Source organism: Carica papaya, chromosome 2, assembly GCF_054855325.1.
Source record: "Carica papaya isolate Zhongbai chromosome 2, ASM5485532v1, whole genome shotgun sequence".
Taxonomy (NCBI): Eukaryota; Viridiplantae; Streptophyta; class Magnoliopsida; order Brassicales; family Caricaceae; genus Carica; species Carica papaya.
Window position 1 is genome coordinate 1,461,052 of NC_142310.1, and position 20,618 is coordinate 1,481,669.

At 34.5% G+C, this 20,618-nt stretch overlaps 3 protein-coding genes across 12 annotated transcripts; 1 reads left to right on the forward strand and 2 right to left on the reverse strand.

The window, feature by feature from the left end:
- Positions 1-851: 851 nt before the first annotated feature.
- TIF3H1 (translation initiation factor 3 subunit H1) lies at positions 852-7,029 on the reverse strand. Its single transcript, XM_022042169.2, has 12 exons — positions 6,871-7,029; positions 6,694-6,770; positions 6,232-6,348; positions 6,025-6,128; positions 5,370-5,436; positions 4,611-4,744; positions 4,481-4,529; positions 4,141-4,212; positions 3,921-4,022; positions 3,764-3,831; positions 2,916-3,068; positions 852-1,196 (listed from the first exon to the last, which is right to left on the reverse strand). The coding sequence occupies exons 1-12, from the start codon at positions 6,878-6,880 to the stop codon at positions 1,139-1,141; spliced, it is 1,011 nt and encodes a 336-aa protein (XP_021897861.1). The 5' UTR covers positions 6,881-7,029; the 3' UTR covers positions 852-1,138.
- Positions 7,030-8,181: 1,152 nt separating this feature from the next.
- LOC110814586 (protein trichome birefringence-like 14) lies at positions 8,182-14,829 on the reverse strand. 7 transcript variants are annotated; one of them, XM_022042090.2, is made up of 6 exons: positions 14,569-14,829; positions 13,021-13,094; positions 12,561-12,672; positions 11,338-11,506; positions 9,880-10,089; positions 8,182-9,529 (listed from the first exon to the last, which is right to left on the reverse strand). In XM_022042090.2, exons 4-6 carry the CDS (start codon positions 11,427-11,429, stop codon positions 8,665-8,667), a joined length of 1,167 nt encoding a protein of 388 aa, XP_021897782.1. In that variant the 5' UTR covers positions 11,430-11,506; positions 12,561-12,672; positions 13,021-13,094; positions 14,569-14,829; the 3' UTR covers positions 8,182-8,664. The 7 variants fall into 7 exon arrangements, with proteins under 7 accessions (XP_021897782.1, XP_021897777.1, XP_021897781.1 ...); XM_022042085.2 differs by having other exon boundaries at positions 12,372-12,672; XM_022042089.2 differs by lacking the exon at positions 13,021-13,094.
- Positions 14,830-15,102: 273 nt separating this feature from the next.
- LOC110814662 (RAP release 2, galactose-binding-like domain protein, putative (DUF1997)) lies at positions 15,103-20,618 on the forward strand. Of its 4 annotated transcripts, none has more exons than XR_015816775.1 (7): positions 15,103-15,580; positions 15,725-15,915; positions 16,772-16,817; positions 18,244-18,326; positions 18,406-18,522; positions 19,776-19,939; positions 20,157-20,618. XR_015816775.1 is itself a non-coding variant. In XM_088212510.1 (6 exons), exons 1-6 carry the CDS (start codon positions 15,328-15,330, stop codon positions 19,845-19,847), a joined length of 762 nt encoding a protein of 253 aa, XP_088068636.1. In that variant the 5' UTR covers positions 15,103-15,327; the 3' UTR covers positions 19,848-20,131. The 4 variants fall into 4 exon arrangements, 2 of the variants coding, with proteins under 2 accessions (XP_088068636.1, XP_021897901.1); XR_015816776.1 differs by having other exon boundaries at positions 20,222-20,618; XM_088212510.1 differs by lacking the exon at positions 20,157-20,618 and having other exon boundaries at positions 19,776-20,131.

Consider the following 20,618-nt stretch of genomic DNA (forward strand, 5'->3'; position numbering starts at 1 on the left):
GAGTGAGATCTGCACAACAAAGTAAGAAATCCAAAAGCAAAACTAAACAACAAAATTGAGATGCTGCCGATTAAGAATAATTTCTTCCAAAACGAAATCACTGGAAAAACAGAGATAAGAGGAAGAGTGTAGGCATCATAGCGAGCCAAGAGCCGATTAATACAAGGAGCAATGGCTTTCTGAGATGCCGCGTTGGTGTGAAATCCTCATTTTTCATTTGCTCTTCAGACACGAATACAGATACGGCCGTTCTCTGCTGCGTCTTTGAAGAACTGAGGATCTGGTTTAGGCGAGGGTTTTCACTTTACCTATTTATAGTTCCTGAAATCTGATTTCGGACCCTAATTTTAGGCCCCTTTCGAGAGTTAGAAGGCATAAAGCCCTTTTCGGGCCTGGACTCGGGTACGCCAGTTTTTTTTTTTTTTTACCGTTACTATTGACAGTCCCTTCTGATTTACTTATTTAAATTTAAATTTTATTATTATTTTTAATTAAAAATTTAAATTCAGATATAATTATTTATTATTTTTTAAATAAAATTATCAAATTTTAAATTCTTAATTTATAACTTTATATTATAACTTTTAACAATAAATTTTTTCCTTTATATATTTGGAAAATTAGATGAATATAAAGATATAAAGTAAAAATCTATATACAAACACATATAAAAATAAATACAATCTGGAAACTAAGCTGGGAAAAAAAAATAATAATGGGCTTACTATAATCCTACAATTTAATTTAATGGGTTACCTAAAAATCCAACTATAATCATATTATTTTGGCACCTTTGGATTTAAAATAAATTTATCAGATAACTTTGAGAAGAAAATAAAATAAATAAAAGCTGAACCAAACACTTCGTTTTATGTTAATACATGTTCTAGGGTTTAATTCATACAACGTTTTCGAAAATGAAAAACCAAATTAATCTCTAATTTCTCTAATCTTAATAATGTAATTACAACATAAATTTTTTTTTTTTTTTTTTTTTCTCTTTTAACTCTTTTGACATTCCAAAATTTTCATCTCAGAAGAAAACCAAAACATCTACCCAGGAGAAATATATTTCCTCCTGACTAAAAATAAGCAGAAGCATTTCAAAGAATGCATCATCTATCCACCAGGCTTTTCCTCAGTTTTCATTCAAAGCTTTCATCAAATATAATCTGCTGAAGTTCTGCCCAGCAACCCTGCAAAATAGATGCACAGAGACGGATGTCAAACAATTGAGATTACGGACGCGTGGCAAAAGAAACAGCGGGTCTTTATTTCCCAACAGATTATTTGGCAGATCAGACACCACGCTTGTCATTGTCCGTTCAGACGATGACTCGACTCATTCTGAGAACCTTAAGAGGTGGTGTAGTTCAAATTCATGATTTGAAGTCCAAGTCCCTTAGGTCAAAAGGAAGGACAATCTTTATCTTGAAACAAGAAGATTAAAGCAGAAGGATTTGTCTTATTGGTAATTAAAGGTTCAGTGCATGCAGTGCTGTCATAAGCACTCCGAACGTAAAAGCATTTTTTTTGTGTGAATTGGGCAAAATCCAATCTCAATCATTCAGAAAGATGAGAAAAAGGAACCCTTCCTCCTCCCCCCCCCCCCCCCACAGAGTTTATCATAGAAATAGCAGTTATGAAACATAAAAGCTAATAAGCTAATGTCAAAACTGGGACAAGGATGAAAAATTATAGGGTTTGAGAATCTGTTATTTATATTAGGATTTTGCTAATCTTTTTTTTTTCTTTTTGAAATAAAGAGAGGATTTTGCTGCTCTAAAAAGATTAAAAAAGTTCAGCAGAGCTTTAAATCCAATACTCCTTTGTAAACCATATCCAATCATAGTCATCCAAAATTATTAAAACTACCAAGCTAGACTCATGAATACTGGTTAAAGAAAACTACTATAATGACTTATATAAAGCTATAGTTGAGAAATTAGTAGGGACAAAAGATAACAAGAGAACAATATATTAAAGCTAAGGGGTACTATACCAAATGAATCAAAACAGAAATTTGTAGTTTTAATATGTAAGAAATTGGCGTTTCACACCAAAAAATCTGTTGGCTTTAGCGATTCTTTTTGTGTGCAATGGAAAAATCTGTTAAAAATGTTAGAAATACTATCATGCCTTAAAACAAAAAGAAAATATGTTAACTTTTTGGTTTGAAGCACCAAATTGGTGCATGTTAAAAAAAACAAACTTCCATTTGGTTCTATTAAGTTATCAGACATCAATTCATACATTTAATAAAATACAGAGGATTCCTAGACAATACCCCTAATAAAGGAGGACCGTATCCAATAATTTTTTTTGCCAAACTATTTGGGAGCTCTGTCATGAGAGAGAAGGGGCTAGAGAGAAAGACCAACATAAAATCAAGCCATCCAAACATTTCAGAACATATGCCTTTAATAAAGAAACTTATTTCAGATGCTTAAATGCAGTCTTTTTTTTTTTCTGCAAAGTACTCTACAACCAATCAATTTTACAAGTTCAGCGAAGTGAAGTGTCAGAGAAATAAAAATTTGAGATAAAGAGACTAGATGTAGTATCAATGCTATAAAATTTTCAAGCAAAGGAACAGAGAAAGAAAAGACAAAGACCACTTAGATAACAACTTCATATCAGTGTAAGAAAACTAGACGAAGAACAGCTAAGATATTGTGACCAATAACTCTTTGCTAAGGGAACAGAATCAAAAAAGAAATGAAAGGACCCAAGAAGCAGACAATATAATCCACATCAAGTATCTGCATGGAGTAAAAAAACATTGAAATTCTCAAATTGCAACACATATTTCCTTGTGATTTTTGTTGCCCTTTCTTGCAGAGGGGAAATAGGCTCAATCAACAAATCAAAAAATAAAAAATCTCAGCCAGTCACATAGATCTGATGATACATACCCATTGATTTGGTTGCAGAAGTTTGAAATTTGATTTGTTATAAGAAAGCTCTCTAGCCGTGATGGCTCAGCAATTGGCTTAAATATAGGATTTGAAGGATCCTCCTCTGGTAAAGGTTCTTCTCCAGCCGCTTTACGTGCCATGTTTTCTGTCCTATGAAAATATAAAAAAACTGATTCAATAAGCTTCTTACAAGCTTCAAAACTTGCATCCAGAAAAAGCTTCCCACTGAAGTATCAAAAGCAATTACTAGTCCAAAATTTTCAACAAAAAGCTAATAATTCTCCAACAGCACAAATTGTTGTTGGTGTTAATTGGAGATACTCAAGATTATAAAAAGCAGTAAGTTCTTTTTTATAAAACATCAACAAAGTTGGAACCACCAAAAAAGGATAGTTGGTTTTGAGACTTAATGATGGAGATTCCAGCAGCCCAATTAACCAGATTAATTCTGAATCTTTTCCACCCTTAGTCAATCCTTCGCATCAGTTGAACAACTTTTACTTGTGATCTTCGTACTTCCTTGAAAAAGTAAGCTAGGGTTCCACATGGTTTGTTAGTAGCTTCCAAGACTAAGATAGTGATAGCTAGCAGAAGGGAAAATTGAACAAGCACATTACAGAACAGGTAGTTTATTCAAATCCCTGAACCCCTTTTCTTTCATTCTTTTGCTCCCATGAATACTTAAAAGTGTTGAACCTGAACTCAGGGTAGAAAGGATTTCTATCACTAAGTTGTCCATGCAAGTAGAAATCTTTAGTCTATGATCTCCAATTTGAAATTAAAGTTCTCCATTCCAAAACATCCAAAAAATTCCCCAAAAGATACAAATTAATCCCACCAACTACCTTCTTTTCTGAAGCCATGCTTGCTGTTGAGCTTGCTGACGTGACAGGTTCCGGTAGTAAAATTGAAACTGAAAAATGAAAGCAGCTCTGTTTTATTTTTGTCTTAAAAAAGCCCAAGTATACTATATGCTATTAACAAAGGGAGCCGGCAGCAAACCTTCTGCTGTTCCATAGACAAATCATCCATACATTCAATCAAAAATTCCATATTGCTCTCCATAAATGGGTTGGCTGATAATTGCAGGCGATCATAATCACACTAAAACAGTTACACAAAAAAGAACGTAATTAAATCAATGGCATACACTTCAAAAAAAAAAAATCAATGGTATACACCAGCGCCAAGTGAAATCTAACCGTAAAACTGAATGCCCTACCTGTGTGACTGGTGAATCGGCTTCCAGTTCTGTCATAAAAGCGCTGATCAGAGCAGAATTCGAGACTTTGATCTGTCAAGTACAAAGTACAATATATACGAAAGGAGATTAGCAAGACACTTTAACTTATCTTTGTCAAATCCTTACATAAAAAACCTAAAAAAGACAATCTTCTATGATGCTATTGGAAAAAAGCTCAAATCTCCAATCTAGATACAAATTTGCCCATGAATTCAATAAAATATTGATTCTTTTAGAGGAATAATGATAGGAAACAGGACAAAATGATAATCATAACATTGCTAATAGGCCATAATAATTAAAAGTTCCAGAAGCTTACAGGAATCTCCTCAAAAATATCTACCCATGCCAAGTTTTTCTCCCTCAACCTGTTCAAGAAAGAGACATTTAGGAAAAGATGAATGAAATATCTTCTTATGACAGAAATTGTGGTCAATAAGTAATCATACTTCTCCCCAGTGAAACTGTTATTCCGGTAAAGATCCATGAAAGAATCAGAGAGCTTCAAAGCCTTCAGAGCTAAAACACCTTGACCAGACCTTGAAGGATCATAAATGATACACACACACCTTCTGATATTCTCCTGTAATCATCCATAATTACAGATCACCAAAGACAACAATGGAACATCCTCAATTTTAAACATAAAGGGCAGTTTATAGGAGAAACAAAACTGCATAATAGATATCCAAGTTTTTTCATTTGCCAAGTACATACATGCACTCTAACTAAAGGGTTATTATCCCAACAGAATAAAATCATGGCATTACTAATCAAGGTATGCTTCGATAAGAAAAGTAAACATTGGCAAACCCTATTCATATCATATATGAAACCAGGTTTGATAATACCAGATATTCCACTTTCATTTACATCAGGCATGAGCAGAGAGCAATTGCCATACGTATGCGTGAGGTATGGTACATGACAACTAACAACAAGGATCCAAGTGTAATTTCCAGCCAACATGACAACCACGGACACAAAAACCGGTGGTACAAAACTACTAATCTGGCTTGCCAAATGAAAGATGACACCTGCTGCAGGACCTTTGGCACGGCCGTGAACCTACTGCTTTGTGGACAAATTTAAACTATTGTACACCACAAAGCGAAAGTGGAAGTGGGAGGCAAAGGCACTAATACTGGAACAATGATTTTAGGACTCATATTCTGTTATGTTGATCATGAAGGGAAAAAAAAATCTACCTGATAATTCATAAAGGTCTCAATCAATTCAACTGTCTGATAAGAACCCAAAATTGTTGACTGGTACCTGAAAAACATCTCAATAATGTCATCAGAAGGGAGAGAACCTAAAAGAGCTTAGGCTAGGCTTCAGCCAATATAATAAAGAATAAAGGCCTCACTTAAAGACATATATGAACAAATAAAAAAATATTTAACTAAATATCTTACTGTTATGAAAGAATTCAGTCTTCTACAAATTACCAGAGAGACAAAATTGCTTAATAATATATAAAAGGATATATACACAATCCACTAAAATTATGAAAACAGAAGAATGTTTCATGCATACTCCATTTCACAGCCGATTCCAGCCAAGTTCATCAAATTATAGGTTCACTGCCATAATTTCATTTATGATAGTGTTTATGATAAGAAGTCCCACAAACCACATATATTTACTTCATATAAATAGCAGCTGACCTGGGAGAAACTAAAGATAGAGAAAATCATATGCCCTCTCATATTGAAATGCTATAAAAGCCATCCAGCCACATCTTATGGGACTAATTTCTTTGCACTAGACGATATGGTAAAGAAAAAAACTAGCACACAAATCCCATGATTTCTTTTACGTCTTTAATAATAGTATCAGAAACTAAGAAATGAAACTTACCATCCAACGGTGTTATTATCAACATTAACCTCCCTCAAGCATCTCATCATTTCAAGTTGATAGTTAGCCCCATCTGCTTCAATCTCCTCATCTTCATCTCTGATCTGAATTGGTTTTATTTTTCACATTAACATTGAAGTAATCATTTAAGAAAAAAACTAATGAATTACTTAAGCATCTCAAGAGCGAAAAATAAACTTTTCTTACCGGGAAAGGGAAACAGTTAGTAACTTCAAGAACACTACCAACATCTAGACCAAGAAGCTGTCCTGTGACTAGTGCTGGAGCAAACTCCTTGCAGTGTTTGATTATCTTCAATATAACCTATTTAACAAAAGATGTAACAAGCAGAAAATCTAAACAAACTCGCAGCAAATATTATCCTATTTTTGATAAATTTTTTTAAAACCGTTCGTCTCGTGTGAATTTGACCAGTTTTACCAGAAAATGCATACACAATAAGGAAACTGCAGTATAACTGCTAAAATAACATTACGTAAATGGACAAAACAACAATTTCTTGCGAACTCGCTCCCTTCCACAGAAAAAATATTGGTACCAGTAATTATATTTACCGTTTAGTGACAAATTGGTTTGTTAATCGAAAGGAAAGAAACATAATCTAATAAAGAGAAATTCTGAGAAAGACAAGAGAAGGAAAAAGATTACCAGTCCCTCGATCTGAACAACTCTGAGCGGAGGAGCGACCTCCTCTGTAGCTGCCACCTGAAGGAAGGACCTGGCCACTGCAGGAAATCACAAAGAAAACCGAAATACGAAATCAGAATAATCCCTTCAAAAAGATCCTACGAAAAAATAGAAGGAAAAAAAAGTGAGTGTAGGTACTGTTTGCCATTGTTGAAGGTTAGAACTTCTGCTGCGATGTGCTTGGAAAACCCTAGTTGCGTCGCAGGAGAAGCTGAACCTGAAAAGCTCTTCGATAAGCCGAGTTAATTTTGTTCCCTGTCAGCGTGGCAAAATAGTCTTTTTGGAAAATAACAATTTAATCTCTTCTCTTTTATTTATCTTTTATATATATATATATATATATTACATTATATGTTATCAGCTAACTAACGTCAACATAGTTTCTGATAAAATACTATTATTTATATATTACTATAATTTTTATTAATAAGATTTCTGATCAAGATTGTTTAATACAATATATAATTATATATTAAAAAAAAAATAATAATTTTAATTATTATGATTGACTTTTCAGTTTAAATTTTAAGGGCACTATAAAATGTCAAATTGAATAGTTTTATATATTTATAATTAATTTTACTTTCTACATATGATTATTTAATACTTTATGAATTAAAATAAAATTTGAATTCTTTATTTTTTTTAATAATAAAAAATTTCATTTCGTTTCTCACTTATAGTTTCGCTTCTTCCTTATTATATAAATTAAAATTTTTAATTTATTTTTACTTTTTAAAAATGCATAATTACTTGTTTGTGTTATTATTTTGTATTATTTTATACGTCAGAAAACTTTGGGTAGACGTAAAATCATATATTGCTTATCCAAATAAATTGTTATTTTTAAAAACAGTATATCCAGTTGTGATTATAATCGTACATCAATTAGTTCGATAATTAACTTTTGTAATTGTATGGAATTGGATTTATCCATTTTAAATTGTGTTAACCTTACTCGTACACTAAAACTAGTCTATAAGAATGGAGTTAATTCAAATATGAAAAATACAATTCAATTCTAATACATCAAGGATGGTCTAGTGATTAGATCAAAAATAAATAACAAAAAAGTTAAAAGCAAGAAAGAAATATATCACACCACTAAGAAACCCATAGTTCAAAAGAAAGAAATAAGTTGTACATCTACTTATACTGTAAATAAACAGACATATTATTGTATCTCACAGCAAGAAATTATTGTATATAACAGATATATCGCAATAGGATCATATTTTTATTAATAGTTTGCCAGAAACCTGAATTGACAAAATAAATTTATAATTTGAGATTTTTATTAAGCCATTAGAAGAAATATAATAAAAAAAAAATACCCATTATAAGGAATAATTTCTCCAATGGCAGTCAGTGGATGTAGTTCCACAACCAAAACCTATATTCAAAGTCATGACATTTGATACACAGATAAACTAAATATCAAACACAAAATGTATAAGTATGGTTTTCTTCTATATATTTAAAATAATGGTACATTTCATCAAAATAATAATAACAACAACAATGGTATATTACCACACCCCAAGTATCTATTTAAGGTATGGTCCAGGAGCTTTAATCTTTTTCCCTGGTTCTGACTCTTCTGAAATCATATCCCAACTCAGGACTGATATTTTCATTAATCAAATATTTTGCCTATTATCTCTAAATCAAATATAAAAGTCTTGAGTAAAAGAGAACTTCAGATCAAAAGAGGGAGGAAAATGAAAGGTCATTTTAGACACATAAAGAATTGCGGATTTGGAATCCGAATATCGAGATGTCGTTCCTCTCTAGTAATTAAACTCTTAACACCCCAGTAAATTTTTTGCCGCGTTGTTAATATTACTAGCGTCGCAAAAATGCATCAAGAGATTGATTACTGGAAAACAGGCATAAACTCATGCAGTTTCAGTATAGTCAAGGTGGAAAACTTCATACCTGGGCAACAAGGAGTTCATTCCATGTATCTGGAATACCGGGCAAGCACCAATGTAAACAGTCATTTACAATCTCAGTTGGGTTAGGTACCTTATAAGCCTTTACTGGCTTGGACGGCCTAGGCTTGTAACCAGATATATGACCCTCATCTCTCAGCTCCGATAGAGAGGTTATATCCAAAATCTTTATCCTTGTACCCTTAACAGCACCTTCAACAGTTTTGTCACTTGATCCGTCTTCGTTGACTTCATTCCCTCCAGTCAATGGAACGGTATTATTACAGTTACCTCCAGTATTCCAGTCCCCATTTCGGAAGTGTCGTGGTGAAATGGTTCTGAAAAAAGCTTTAAGTCGGGGATACAAGGGAAGCTGCGAGTCAACCCACCTGATAATACTGTAAACAGTGAAATTTTTAGCATTCCTAATATCAGCAAGTTCAGGGTCTTCATTTGGTTTTCCGTTCACATGCATCACCCATCGGTTTGCCTCAAGCTTTCCTCTGTTCCAATGATGTCCTGTATTAAGAACTAACACATCAAACTGATGGATGTATTGTCTCAGAAAAGCTGGAGGACGGTCCAAATGCATGGCAATATCAAAAGTTGAGTCTGTAGCATTAAGAGGCACTAAGTCAGAGAGGCTGGCAGACCAGTAATACAAGATGGTGGTATTGGTACTTGGGAATCTGTACGCCCATCCATCTGGTCGAATGGCTCCTCGAGGTTTCACAAGACCATATTTCCATCCAACATTTTCGATTTCTGGGCTCTCTTCTCCACCAGTAGTCATACACATTAATGATTGAAACTGTTGCCTCCCAAGTGAATCTCCTATAAATGCAATTGTCCTATCCTGCATTCTGCAATATAGATAGGGTAAGAGAACAAAACTAGAAACCTTCTATTTCATGCATAATGTTGCATTAAAAAGTTTACAGTCATTACTTCTGAAAATATACAACATGAAACTGAGCAAATTTCGGTTGCAATGTGGAAGAAAATTGATTGAGGGGTACTGCAGAAAGGAATGTATGCAAAACATGTATTGCAAATTTCAGTTGCAATGTGGAAGAAAATTGATTGAGGGGTACTGCAGAAAGAAATGTATGCAAAAGAAGTATAGTGTTCCCTGTCTCATTCACTGACATAAAACTTAATACCAGATAAATATTAATAGGAAGAACAAGTACAAAACAACCCAGGAGCATACCTTCTCAAGAAGCTAGACCGCTCAAACTCTGGCATTTTACAATCTTTTGGCTGCCAACGATAACCTTCATAGGAGAAATCTGTTCGTTCCATCAATCTACACGCCCACATTGCAGATAACCACTGTTTACAGCCAGACCCAGGATACAATGGTCGTCGGCTGTCTGCTACCCATTTACCCTTTGCATAATTACAGACTGGAGGCGAAGAACTAGAAACTCTTAGGAAAATGTTAGGCATTGCTGGAAGCTTTTAGTAGAACAAAAAGAAGACAAAAATAGAAGCGAAGAAGAAGGAAGAATGATCATAGGATGATATCCATGCATAACCCTTATAACTTTATCAATGAGAATTTCACAGAACCTAGAAATTTAAAGTATACAAGCATAACGAGCGCCAAGAAAAATAAGACTGATCTAAAAGAATTGTGTGATTAAATACTTCGCTAAAGCACAACTTTTTTTTTTTCCTGAATAGAACAATATAATAACATATTCACGAGCACCAATGGAGTGCAAAACTTCCCTCCTTTTGTCCAATAAAGTTCCTGCAATGCTCCCAGTAACCATCCGATTTATCACCTCAAAAGGTGATGGTCGACCTGAACCCTCTCCCATCTTCAGGTCACCTGTACACCTTCTTCTCTCTTCCCAGGGTACCCGGCATCAAAGGATTTGTTTACGGTGACCAGAAACCTTCTGGTTTGTGAAAGCATCATGTCCCCCCCTCCCCTTGCCAAAGGTTGCAAGGAGGAATTATTAAGAATATTAAGCTTGTTAAAGAAATGTATAACCAAGGAGTTTATCGATTATTGAGCAAATCTATTCAGTTTCTACAAATGGTTAGTAGTTTCTATATTTACTTACTAATAATTTATTTTTCCTCATAAAAAGGGCACTAATAGAAAGAGAAAAAAATACAATGCCAAAGAGAAAGCCTTAGGTAAGCTCTGGAAAAATCAGGAAAGTGAAGAGAAGGAAGGTTCTTCGGGACAAGAGAGCAACCAATTCTTTGCACCTTTGCAAAGTTAAGAAACCCCCCAATCTTCCCCCCAACTCAAATTCTTTGCACTTTTGCAAAGTGAACAAAGACTCCCCTTCTCCTCTCCTTTCCCCAAGACCCCCCCCAACCCTCCCCCCCCCCCCCCCCCTGAAACCCAACGCACACACATGAAGACCAGAAAAAAAAAGAAAATATTAGCCCAAGCCTGTAGAGAAGCAAAAAAAATATAAATGTCAAATAATTTATATTTTGTTAGCTGCTTTATTCGCCTAATTTAGTTATATGATTGGTGCCTATATGAAGGGTCTAGCATACTATTTATTGTTCATGTCTATAATGGTTATTTTATAAGATTGACTTCTTCAATTTCTGCCTAGGTTAAGGTTCAAGCTCTCCTTTAATGTCTCTCTATGTTAAGGATAAACAAACAATTTTGGTTTCAGAGAAGAGAAATTACAACAGAGCAGCAGCGCAAGAAGCCTTTGAGGAGATGATGCTACCTTCTTGCTTGGAAGGGGATATCTTTTCTTTTATTTTGTCTGTTGCCATTGAACTGGGACGATCCAAAGTATAACCTTTTGGGCCCAAAGGCTCTGATGAATAATTTGTGCCCCCAAGACTAGATTCTGAAGCATAATTGAAAACACTGAATCAGAAAGCTTGAAAGATCTAGCTTACAACCAAGAAGGTATTGAAATGGAAATGACAATGATACTCATAAAATCTGAGACGTTTTCTTTTAATCTGAACAATAGACTTGGTTTCATTGTAGATTATAAAATGATAGCCAGACCACATTATATGGATCCGAGGAGTACAACTACAAAAGGTCCATGGAGAATATTCAGTTACACATAAACTAGGACATAGAAAAGGAAAATATATATACACACACACACACAGGTATCTTCGGCTGACTTATCTAGAATTAGAATATCCTTTTGCTTTTCTTAATTTTCCTGAAATCAAAGACAAGGAACATCCTGAATGAGCAGACACATGTACGCATATGATCTTCTGGCAAAATCTAAAGATAACGGAGTCTTACCTATTTGTCAGTTCCCCTTCCCAGAACTTAATGAACCATTTTGCTTGCTACAATATTAGATGCTTACATAGTTTACTAAACATAAAGAAAATGATACTGAAGAGAAGTCCTGATCATGGAGCATCTGTTCATCTCTAAAATTTAGATGTAAGAATATTCTTCTTTTTAGCTAGAGAAGACCAGACCAATTAAACATGACATGCATAATGGTAATCAGTGCATATATCCAAGTCCATGTATTCCATCTCATGCTTAATAATACATGTGCACTTCACGTGTTTTCCAACAATAACATTCAATAGGAATAAGGGTGATTGAATCATTATGATAGTAACAAAAATAAAAGAATTGAGAAGAAAAAAAAGAAGGATTTGAGGCTTTAATGTGAATTACTTGTCTGTGTACATAACACACATATTACAAGTATTGACTGGAAAACGAACCTGAAAAAGGCATGAAAAACTGATGCTTGACTGACAACAGAGTAGTCCGAAAAGGATTCTTTTCCCACGTCCAAAGTAATACAATTGTAAAAACAAATGTAACTAGAACAAGTGAAAGATAATTCCATCTAAAGATTCGATGCCTTCCTACTACCATCTTCCTATGCACAAGGAAAGACAATACTTCACCTTCGCTCTTCAGTCAAGCGGAAAATGAAGTTTTTCTTCACTGAAGTTAAAGAATTTCAGCAAAAATCCATTGTGTGCTTCCAATAGTGTCATTGCCACTCTGGACACTTAGCTGTATGAACAAATATAAGGTCAGAGAACATGGAACAGAAAGGAAGAAACTACAAAGTTCAAGCAGCACGTAACAATAAGCTAACTCGCCAAATAACCTTTATAATAATAATAATAAAAAAAAAGAAATGCCTTTATTTTAGGTTAACTGTATGTGTTCCTATCAACAAAAGAAAAAAGGAAAAAGAAAAATTCAATCTGACCTCAAGTAACTTTAACTGATGCACTAAGGGTTTTCATTTTCTTCTTTAATAAGAAAAACAAATAATTCATTTTTGCAAACTGCATTAGCGAAGCTGCCTGGGTTTTCTTATTGACATATTAATGTGATTGTAAATAAGTGCCATACCATTTTTCTCTCTTAGCTTTTCGTTGCAATTGCAAGAAAAAAAAATGAATACTTGTGTAAAACCCTTTGCATACCTGCTGGTGCCAAAAGCTAAAAAGTCATTAGAACATGAGAATTCTAGAAGACAACGAACTCTCACATGAATTTGACCAGAAAATTACTGAAGATAGAAAAATTAGCAAGGAAATGGAAGTAGTAATGTTCAATGCTCCTCAGACTCGTACAGCTTGCTTGGTGAACTAAAAACAGTTAAAACATATTATTATTTTATATGATGTAATCAATTGAACGGAGTAATGCCTTATAGTATCTTCCTTTAGTAACAGCTCCCACCAGTTTCATGACATTTTTTCTAAAAGATATCAGTTAGGAAATTAATTAACAAGTTTGAAATTTTAATTATTAAGATAAGAATACAAATTCGATAGGCAGGAATTGACACCTAACTAAGACATTCAAATCTCAAAAAGAAATTTGGAAAATAAATTTAAGAAGTGTAAATTTATGTACTTTGAGCTTATAGATCCTGAACTTTTTGATTCCTTCAAAATAAGTTACCGTCCAATTATGATAAGACGCACCTGAAAATCGTCCTTTTTATAGAAAAAAAAAATCTATTATATAGGGTGAAGATAGAGAAAATTAATTTGTTATGCAATATCCTAATACCTCCTGGACCTTGTCATTTTCTCCTGAAAATCTTCTCACATGCTTGGCACATTAAGATCACCGTGAGAGAGAAAAAAGTTACCCTCCGTTGTCCATATTTTGCTCTTTCACCAGCACCCAATTTTGATTCCCAGACTTCACTCCCTCATATTCTATCCAATCCAACCTAAAATAATTTAACTCCCTTGCTCCATCTCGTTACTTAATTCCCTCTATCGATCTTCCAAACAGACTCTATGTCTCTATCATCTCTCTCTTAGCTACAAGCTTACTCTTGCAACACATGCAGAGACCTTCACAAAACCGCAAATAGTTGCCCCATATAAAGCTTTTCTACTAATTTCTCCCCAAGTGCGGAACATCAAAATCACTATTTGCATCTTTGAATGCTATCATTTGGCGTGATACGCAAATCAAACTCAACTATCACCGAGTTACTTCCATTTCAAAACTCATAAGAGATCTATCGGAAGATCCTCCGGTTTTGCAAGCAATTATAATTTAGCAATTTTATTTAAACACTAATTTCTTAGCAACAATCTTATCTGACCTCAAATGTATATGGCTAAATTGACCGCATTAAAATGGTCGTATTATTATCCATTCTCTGCAGATTTGAAAATTCTTGAGATTGCAGCATCATGATGACTGCATTTTATCGAATATGTTGTTATATATAAATCTAATAACGAAATCAAAGTATAAGTGTCTTAGTTGTTTTTCTCTTTCCTTTGCCCTTCCCCTCCGATTTTCTCGGAACCAAGCAGGAGCAGGAAGAGAAAGCTTGAAAAAAAAAAACAACAAAAAATATACAAGTGCTTACCAGAGAAATCGTGACAATAGAGAAAGAGTGCTTACACGACGAAAACAAGAACAAACCTGTACAAGCTGCAGTCGCGCAGGGGGAGACCCCGGAGATAGAACTTCGCGCGTGAGAGAACTTCGACGGAGAATATAAGTCTTCAAGAGAGAGACAGCCGGGATATGTCGTGCAGATGACAATTTGCCTTCGCCTGAGAAAGACGAACTCCGAGAAAATGATAAGAGAAAACGGTGAGAGGAGAGAGTGAAGGCTGGGAGTCAAAGTAGGGAAGAGAGAGAGCTGGAAAAAACCAGAGAGGGTAATTTATATAATATCTCAAAAAATTGTAGGTAAATCTCTGAGCTCAAAAAATTGTAGGTAAATCTCTGAGCTGATTGCTAACAAATCATAATATTAGAAACATAAGTAATTTGAATAAATCTTAGTAGTACATTTTAAAGTCACAAATTCAATTATGACTAGACTTTGTTATTTAATATTTAGATAAATAAATATTTATATTATTTTAAATTATTCAAAATATATATATATAATTTTTTATTAGAGCCGTTGAAAAGTTGCGATGATAAATTAGTAGAAGTCGAGCCAGATGGGCTCTAGAGGCAGGAGATATCGGCTTAAGTTAGCAGATACCGCCTACGTGGACTTCCGTGAGCCGGTAGTGCCGGATACGATGAAGCCCATCCCATCTCTCCTATTCGACGCCACTGTTTTTCTCAGTCCGTCTCGGAGCATCAATCCATTGGAACGCAGTCATTCTCTTCTTCTGCTATTTCCATTATAAGCAAAAGAGCAGAGCAAAGGACCTACTGTAGATGGCACTTAGCTCTGCTTCTACCTCAATTTCTGTGGTGAAACCGGCGGGTTCGATTTCATTTCCGACTAGGAATCCGAAGCAATCTCTTCTTCTCAACGTCGTTTCCTCATCATCATCATCAGCCAATGTACTCTCACGGTCGTTTCTTCGGGTTTCTGCAGCAGATTCAGCCCCGAAAGCTCGTTTTATTGCTCGCCGCAGAGAGTCCGTTTCGGTCCGTCAACTCCAGCGCCCTCTAAGTAATTTTAGCAGTTCAATATCTTCTTCTTCTTCTTTTAATCTCTTTTTGAAGTAAAATTTATACGTGTTCTCTTCGAAAACTTTCAATATGTACGTGCGGATTTTTAGAAAATGCTTTCGAGCTGATTTTGTTGCGGTCGGTTTAATGAGTGCAGCTGAGTACATGAGCTTGCCGGCGAGTCAGTACTCGGTGTTGGATGCGGAGAGGATTGAGAGGGTTGATGATAACACATTCAGGTGCTATGTCTATAGGTTTAAGTTCTTCAATTTCGAGGTTTGCCCGGTTTTGCTTGTTAGAGTTGAAGAGCAGCCTGATGGTTGTTGTATTAAGCTCTTGTCCTGCAAGGTATTCTTAATTGATCTGGTAGCATTCTTAGTTAATGTTGGAACAATACCTTGAGACCTTTAGTATTATGGGAAATTGTTTGAACATGCTTCGGTGAAACTATAAGTTTAAATTGTGGTAATCTAATTCACTTTCAGTTATTGGGACTTCGGTTGCTAAGAAAGTTTTTTCCATTGTTGTTGGCATGGTATGATGGGCTTTGCGTTATGGAATTCTTATTTGAACATGTTGATTGGGAAAGGAGAGCTTTGTATTATAGTACCCTTTGGATATTTTCCAGAATTAAAATGATTACCAACTGAAGCTTAAAATTGGTTGAAGTTACTTGATACTGGATAAGTAGCCATAAAACTAACTTGTCAGTGGATAATTTAGAAATAGAAGAGGTTTACGTGACAAATAAAACAGTGGAGATAGACAAGGATCAAGGTGAAGCAATACAGGAAGAAGTATACTGAATAAAATAGGTTAACAAAATAATAGTAAGAAGAAAAAACTTAGAGAGAGAACGGGCAATAGAACTCTAGCAAAGGAAATTCTTAATTCACTATCATCTATTTCCTTCTTGATAGTTGCTATACTTATTAGTTACAACTAATAAAATAAATCTTGAAGTAATAAAAGATGAAATCTTTTTTATTATTTAAAATTGAACTAGTTAGCCTTAATATCTAATATCTTGAAACCTACCTATATAAGGTGATTAAATTAAAGAGACTAAATAGTGATAGTAATGATTATATAGATCTTTCTTGATACTGAAACTATCCCAATTTAGGATCCTCTTGTTCTGTTTAGGTTCTTAATTCTGCCGTAATGCGCTGATGTTTGTTCGCTGGTTTGTGTACTTTGGCAGCTTGAGGGATCACCTATTGTTGTGGCCCAGAACGACAAGTTTGATGGTAAGCTTTTCTATTAGGCTGTCATCGAATCTTTATACTGGCAATGTTGCACAGCGTTCATACATACGAAGATGATTTTTACATGATTTATTTGAAATTTTATTCAAAACAAAACTAAATCCTTGGGTGATAATGTTCTCGTTATTTGGTTCCAGTGCTTTCATTTGAATCCAATTTTCTAGGCTATTGTTAATTTAGAGTTCTATAGAATAAGCATTATTTGCTGAAAGCTGGAAAGTATTGGAAACTAATTTTAGTTTACACACAGACGAAATGACTTTATGAAATTTTTTTATATAAACCATTTTTCTTTTGCAATAGTTTCAATTGATAGAAATTAGTTTTAAACTAATTATCCTTGCATCATAGAAATCTGATCATTCTTATTGTTTAGTTCCTTTGACAATTTAACTCTCTTACAATCAAATATTATCTTATCAACTAATTGAGGATGGTTTTCCCCTCAATCATTGTTCACATTGTTTGTCACAGGGGAATTGCTGTCTGCTGGCACCCTCTTCCCATTTCTGATCTTGGTAAAGAAGCGAAAAAAATAGTAACATGCATAGCACCATAGGTGCTGCTCATGTGCAAGGGAAATGTTGACACATTGTACTGCAGCTAGCAAAATCTTTTTGGTAATATAGGATACATGCACACATTGTGACCATTTTACTTAACTTTTGGAAATTTTCAAGTAGGACTTTTTTGTGGAAAATTTCAAGTAGGACTTTTTGTGGAAAAGTTCAAGTAGGACTTTTTGTAACGCCCTGGCCAAAAGCGTCACTATCCCCACAACTTTTGGATCCAAACTAGTAGCTTTCAAAAGTTCATGCTTAAATAATGTAGTATGTGTATTTCAAAAAAAAAAAATACTATAGTATGTGACTTGAGCCCTTATATGAAGTTCATGAATCATAATATCTACTGTTAAAAGCCTTGATGCCTATTCGTACATTAGAATCACAAATCACAATTTAAAGGTCCATACAGTCCAAGTTCGCACTAACTTGGAGTTATTGAGCTAACATGTGCTTTGATACTGTTTCTAATGTCTCATATCTAAGCACCTCTGGCCCTACAATGTTTGGACTCAAAATGACTAGCCCTTATAAGTTTAAGCTTAACTTATTTATAGTTGTGACTTGAGTCTTTATATTGAGCTTAACAGTTACATTTGTTTTGCTTTGGGATTGGAACATTACATAATTATTGTGCAAAAGAAATGTTGTCATTAGTAATGTGTATATATATGTGTACCCTGTGCTGGTTTAGTTTGATGATGGGAGACACAAGAGCTTTTCTTCCCTTTTCCCCTTTGAATGTTTTTCCTGGAGCAACTAAATACAAGATATTTCAATTCTGAAGTCATAATATTATTCTTCTTTCAGGATTGCTTTGACACTGATTTGATATGGGAATGCAGCTTCTATGGTGAATCAAATATCATGTGGTAGCAATCTAAGCAACTCATCAATGCAACAACTAACTTCAGATGCAGTTATTGAGGTTGTCTTTCTTAATATTCTCTTCTGTTTGAAAACTAGTTCGTGGATGAAATTCTTGAATGTTCTTTTGGTGTTATCAGGTCAACATTGAGATCCCTTTTGCATTTAGGGCACTTCCCACGGCAGCAATAGAAGCAACTGGGAGACAAGTCCTTGAACAAATACTTGGACTCATGCTACCTCGCTTTATGGCAGAGGTCTGGAAATCATTTATTGAATTTTTTTTAAGCTGTATTTAGTCATTTATTTATGTCCCAAGTAGGTTGTTTGTTTCTGTTCAGTTTATGAGAAGTTGATGATTCGTAGAATCGCCGTGAACTTAAGTCATTTACGAGTTGCTTACTTCAATTTTTTTTTTTGTTTAGACAAGTTAATCAAGCTCGAGCTTGAGTTAGGTTTAAATAAAGGACACTGCTAATGGATTCTTGGTTTGGTAAAATTAATGAAACTAGATTAAATAAAGTACCAATTTTTGTTTTGAACATAGTTATTAGGTTCAAATAGAGGACATTGCTAATGGATTCTTGACTTGGTAAAATTTATTGAAACTAAATAAAGTACCAATTTTTATTTGGAACATGGTTTCCAAAAACTTTTACGTGTGTTAAGAATCTGGATTCTGTACCATGGGTGGCTGAGACACTTCCTTAAATGCTATGAAGTGGGATCACTGTTGTGGTTTCTGGGTGGCTGGTGCAGAATTGAATGAGCATCTTACAGGTTACTGTGTGTATAATAGTCGACTGCATTGTGTTCTCTGTTTCCAGATTCTATTTGAAGATATAAGTTGTTGAAAATGCTCTATATGTGTAAAAAAAATTTGGATAACGTCCTTCGAGTTATTGGATCATGCCTTAGAACCTGACTTGAAACAGAGACTTCTTTAATCTAATTTCGACATTCTAGGATACTATAGGGTGGTCGGACAGCACTTAACACTTCGATGCAGAACCAAGTAACTCCCTATCAAATTGATGAATATTCTCAGTTCTGCTGAGTTTTCTAGTTCCTCATCTCTAATAACCAGACAGCATACCCAGATGTGCTTGGTCCAAAGATTATAGTTAAGATATCACATCGGATTTGGATAAAGGTTCTCGTCTTATTATTTTGCTTCCAGTCCAAGTACAAAACTGCAGACTCAATAGAAATTCTTTTATTAGGAATCCCTGATAAGGTTAGTGATAAGGTTAATATTATTGAATCATCCATGGACAACATTATTGTTAGACCTGAACTCTGGACAATGGAAAAATTATTGGATATTTGTGTTTGGCTTGGCGGGAAATTCATTGATAACACTCCATTAACTCATTAACAAAGGTATTAGCCAAGTGCTTTTGAAGTCATCTGTACACAAATATATACATCAGTTTTTCCAAGGTAATTCTGATGTCTGGGTGCAAATTCCAGTCCTCATTTTCTCATTGTTTGATTATCTGTCTTGCAGCTTGTGAAAGACTATCAAGCATGGGCTTCTGGCAATACTTCAAGGCAGCCTCTGGGGACTGGTGAGATTTAGTGCTCAAGCAGACAGCATCGGCCAGCACTCGTTCTACCTGTTAGCTTTACCAAGAGCCATTGGCTCTTGTGGTAATTTCCTGCCTAAAAATTGTGAGTAAGGTCGTGGTTTGGGTTTCCATTCCCCTCTGTAACAAACAAGCTAATCTCCTAAGCCGGAAAAAAAAAAAAAAGAACTGTTGGCTTTAATTTTGGCATCACGCAAACTTTACTGTAGGCATTGACAATTCTTAGTCTGTTTAAATTTAGAGAAGAAAATAGTTAATCTATTTCGTAAATTGTATATTTGCTGTGGATAATCTTTCTGCAGGTTCCTCTTCCGTGTCTTATTTTCTCTTACATGGTTACACGATCATCTGACTATGTTCTTACCAGTTGGTGAATCTTTCCTTCAATTTTATTGGCAAGGTGGCTTGAAAGCTGCTCTCAAATAAGTTACAGGTCAGATCGAAAGACAGAATCTTGTTTACTGCTCTGAATTTCTCTTATCTCCTACTATATGGGCTACGATCAATGTTTTTTTTTTTCGTTATTTCTAAATTTCGATTTAAAATGCTTGTGTGCATTGGTTTAAGGACTATTTTTCTTGTTCGCGTCGAGCATTTAGAAGATGCAATAGATATTTTGTTAGACTTGTAACTTGTTGCATACGGGTTAGCATGCTTTTGTTACTTTGTATTATTGAAAATTATTGTATGGGGCTGGCATGAAATTATTGAAGAAAAAAATATATCTACGAATTATGAGATGGAGGGCTCTCCAATTTCTTCTA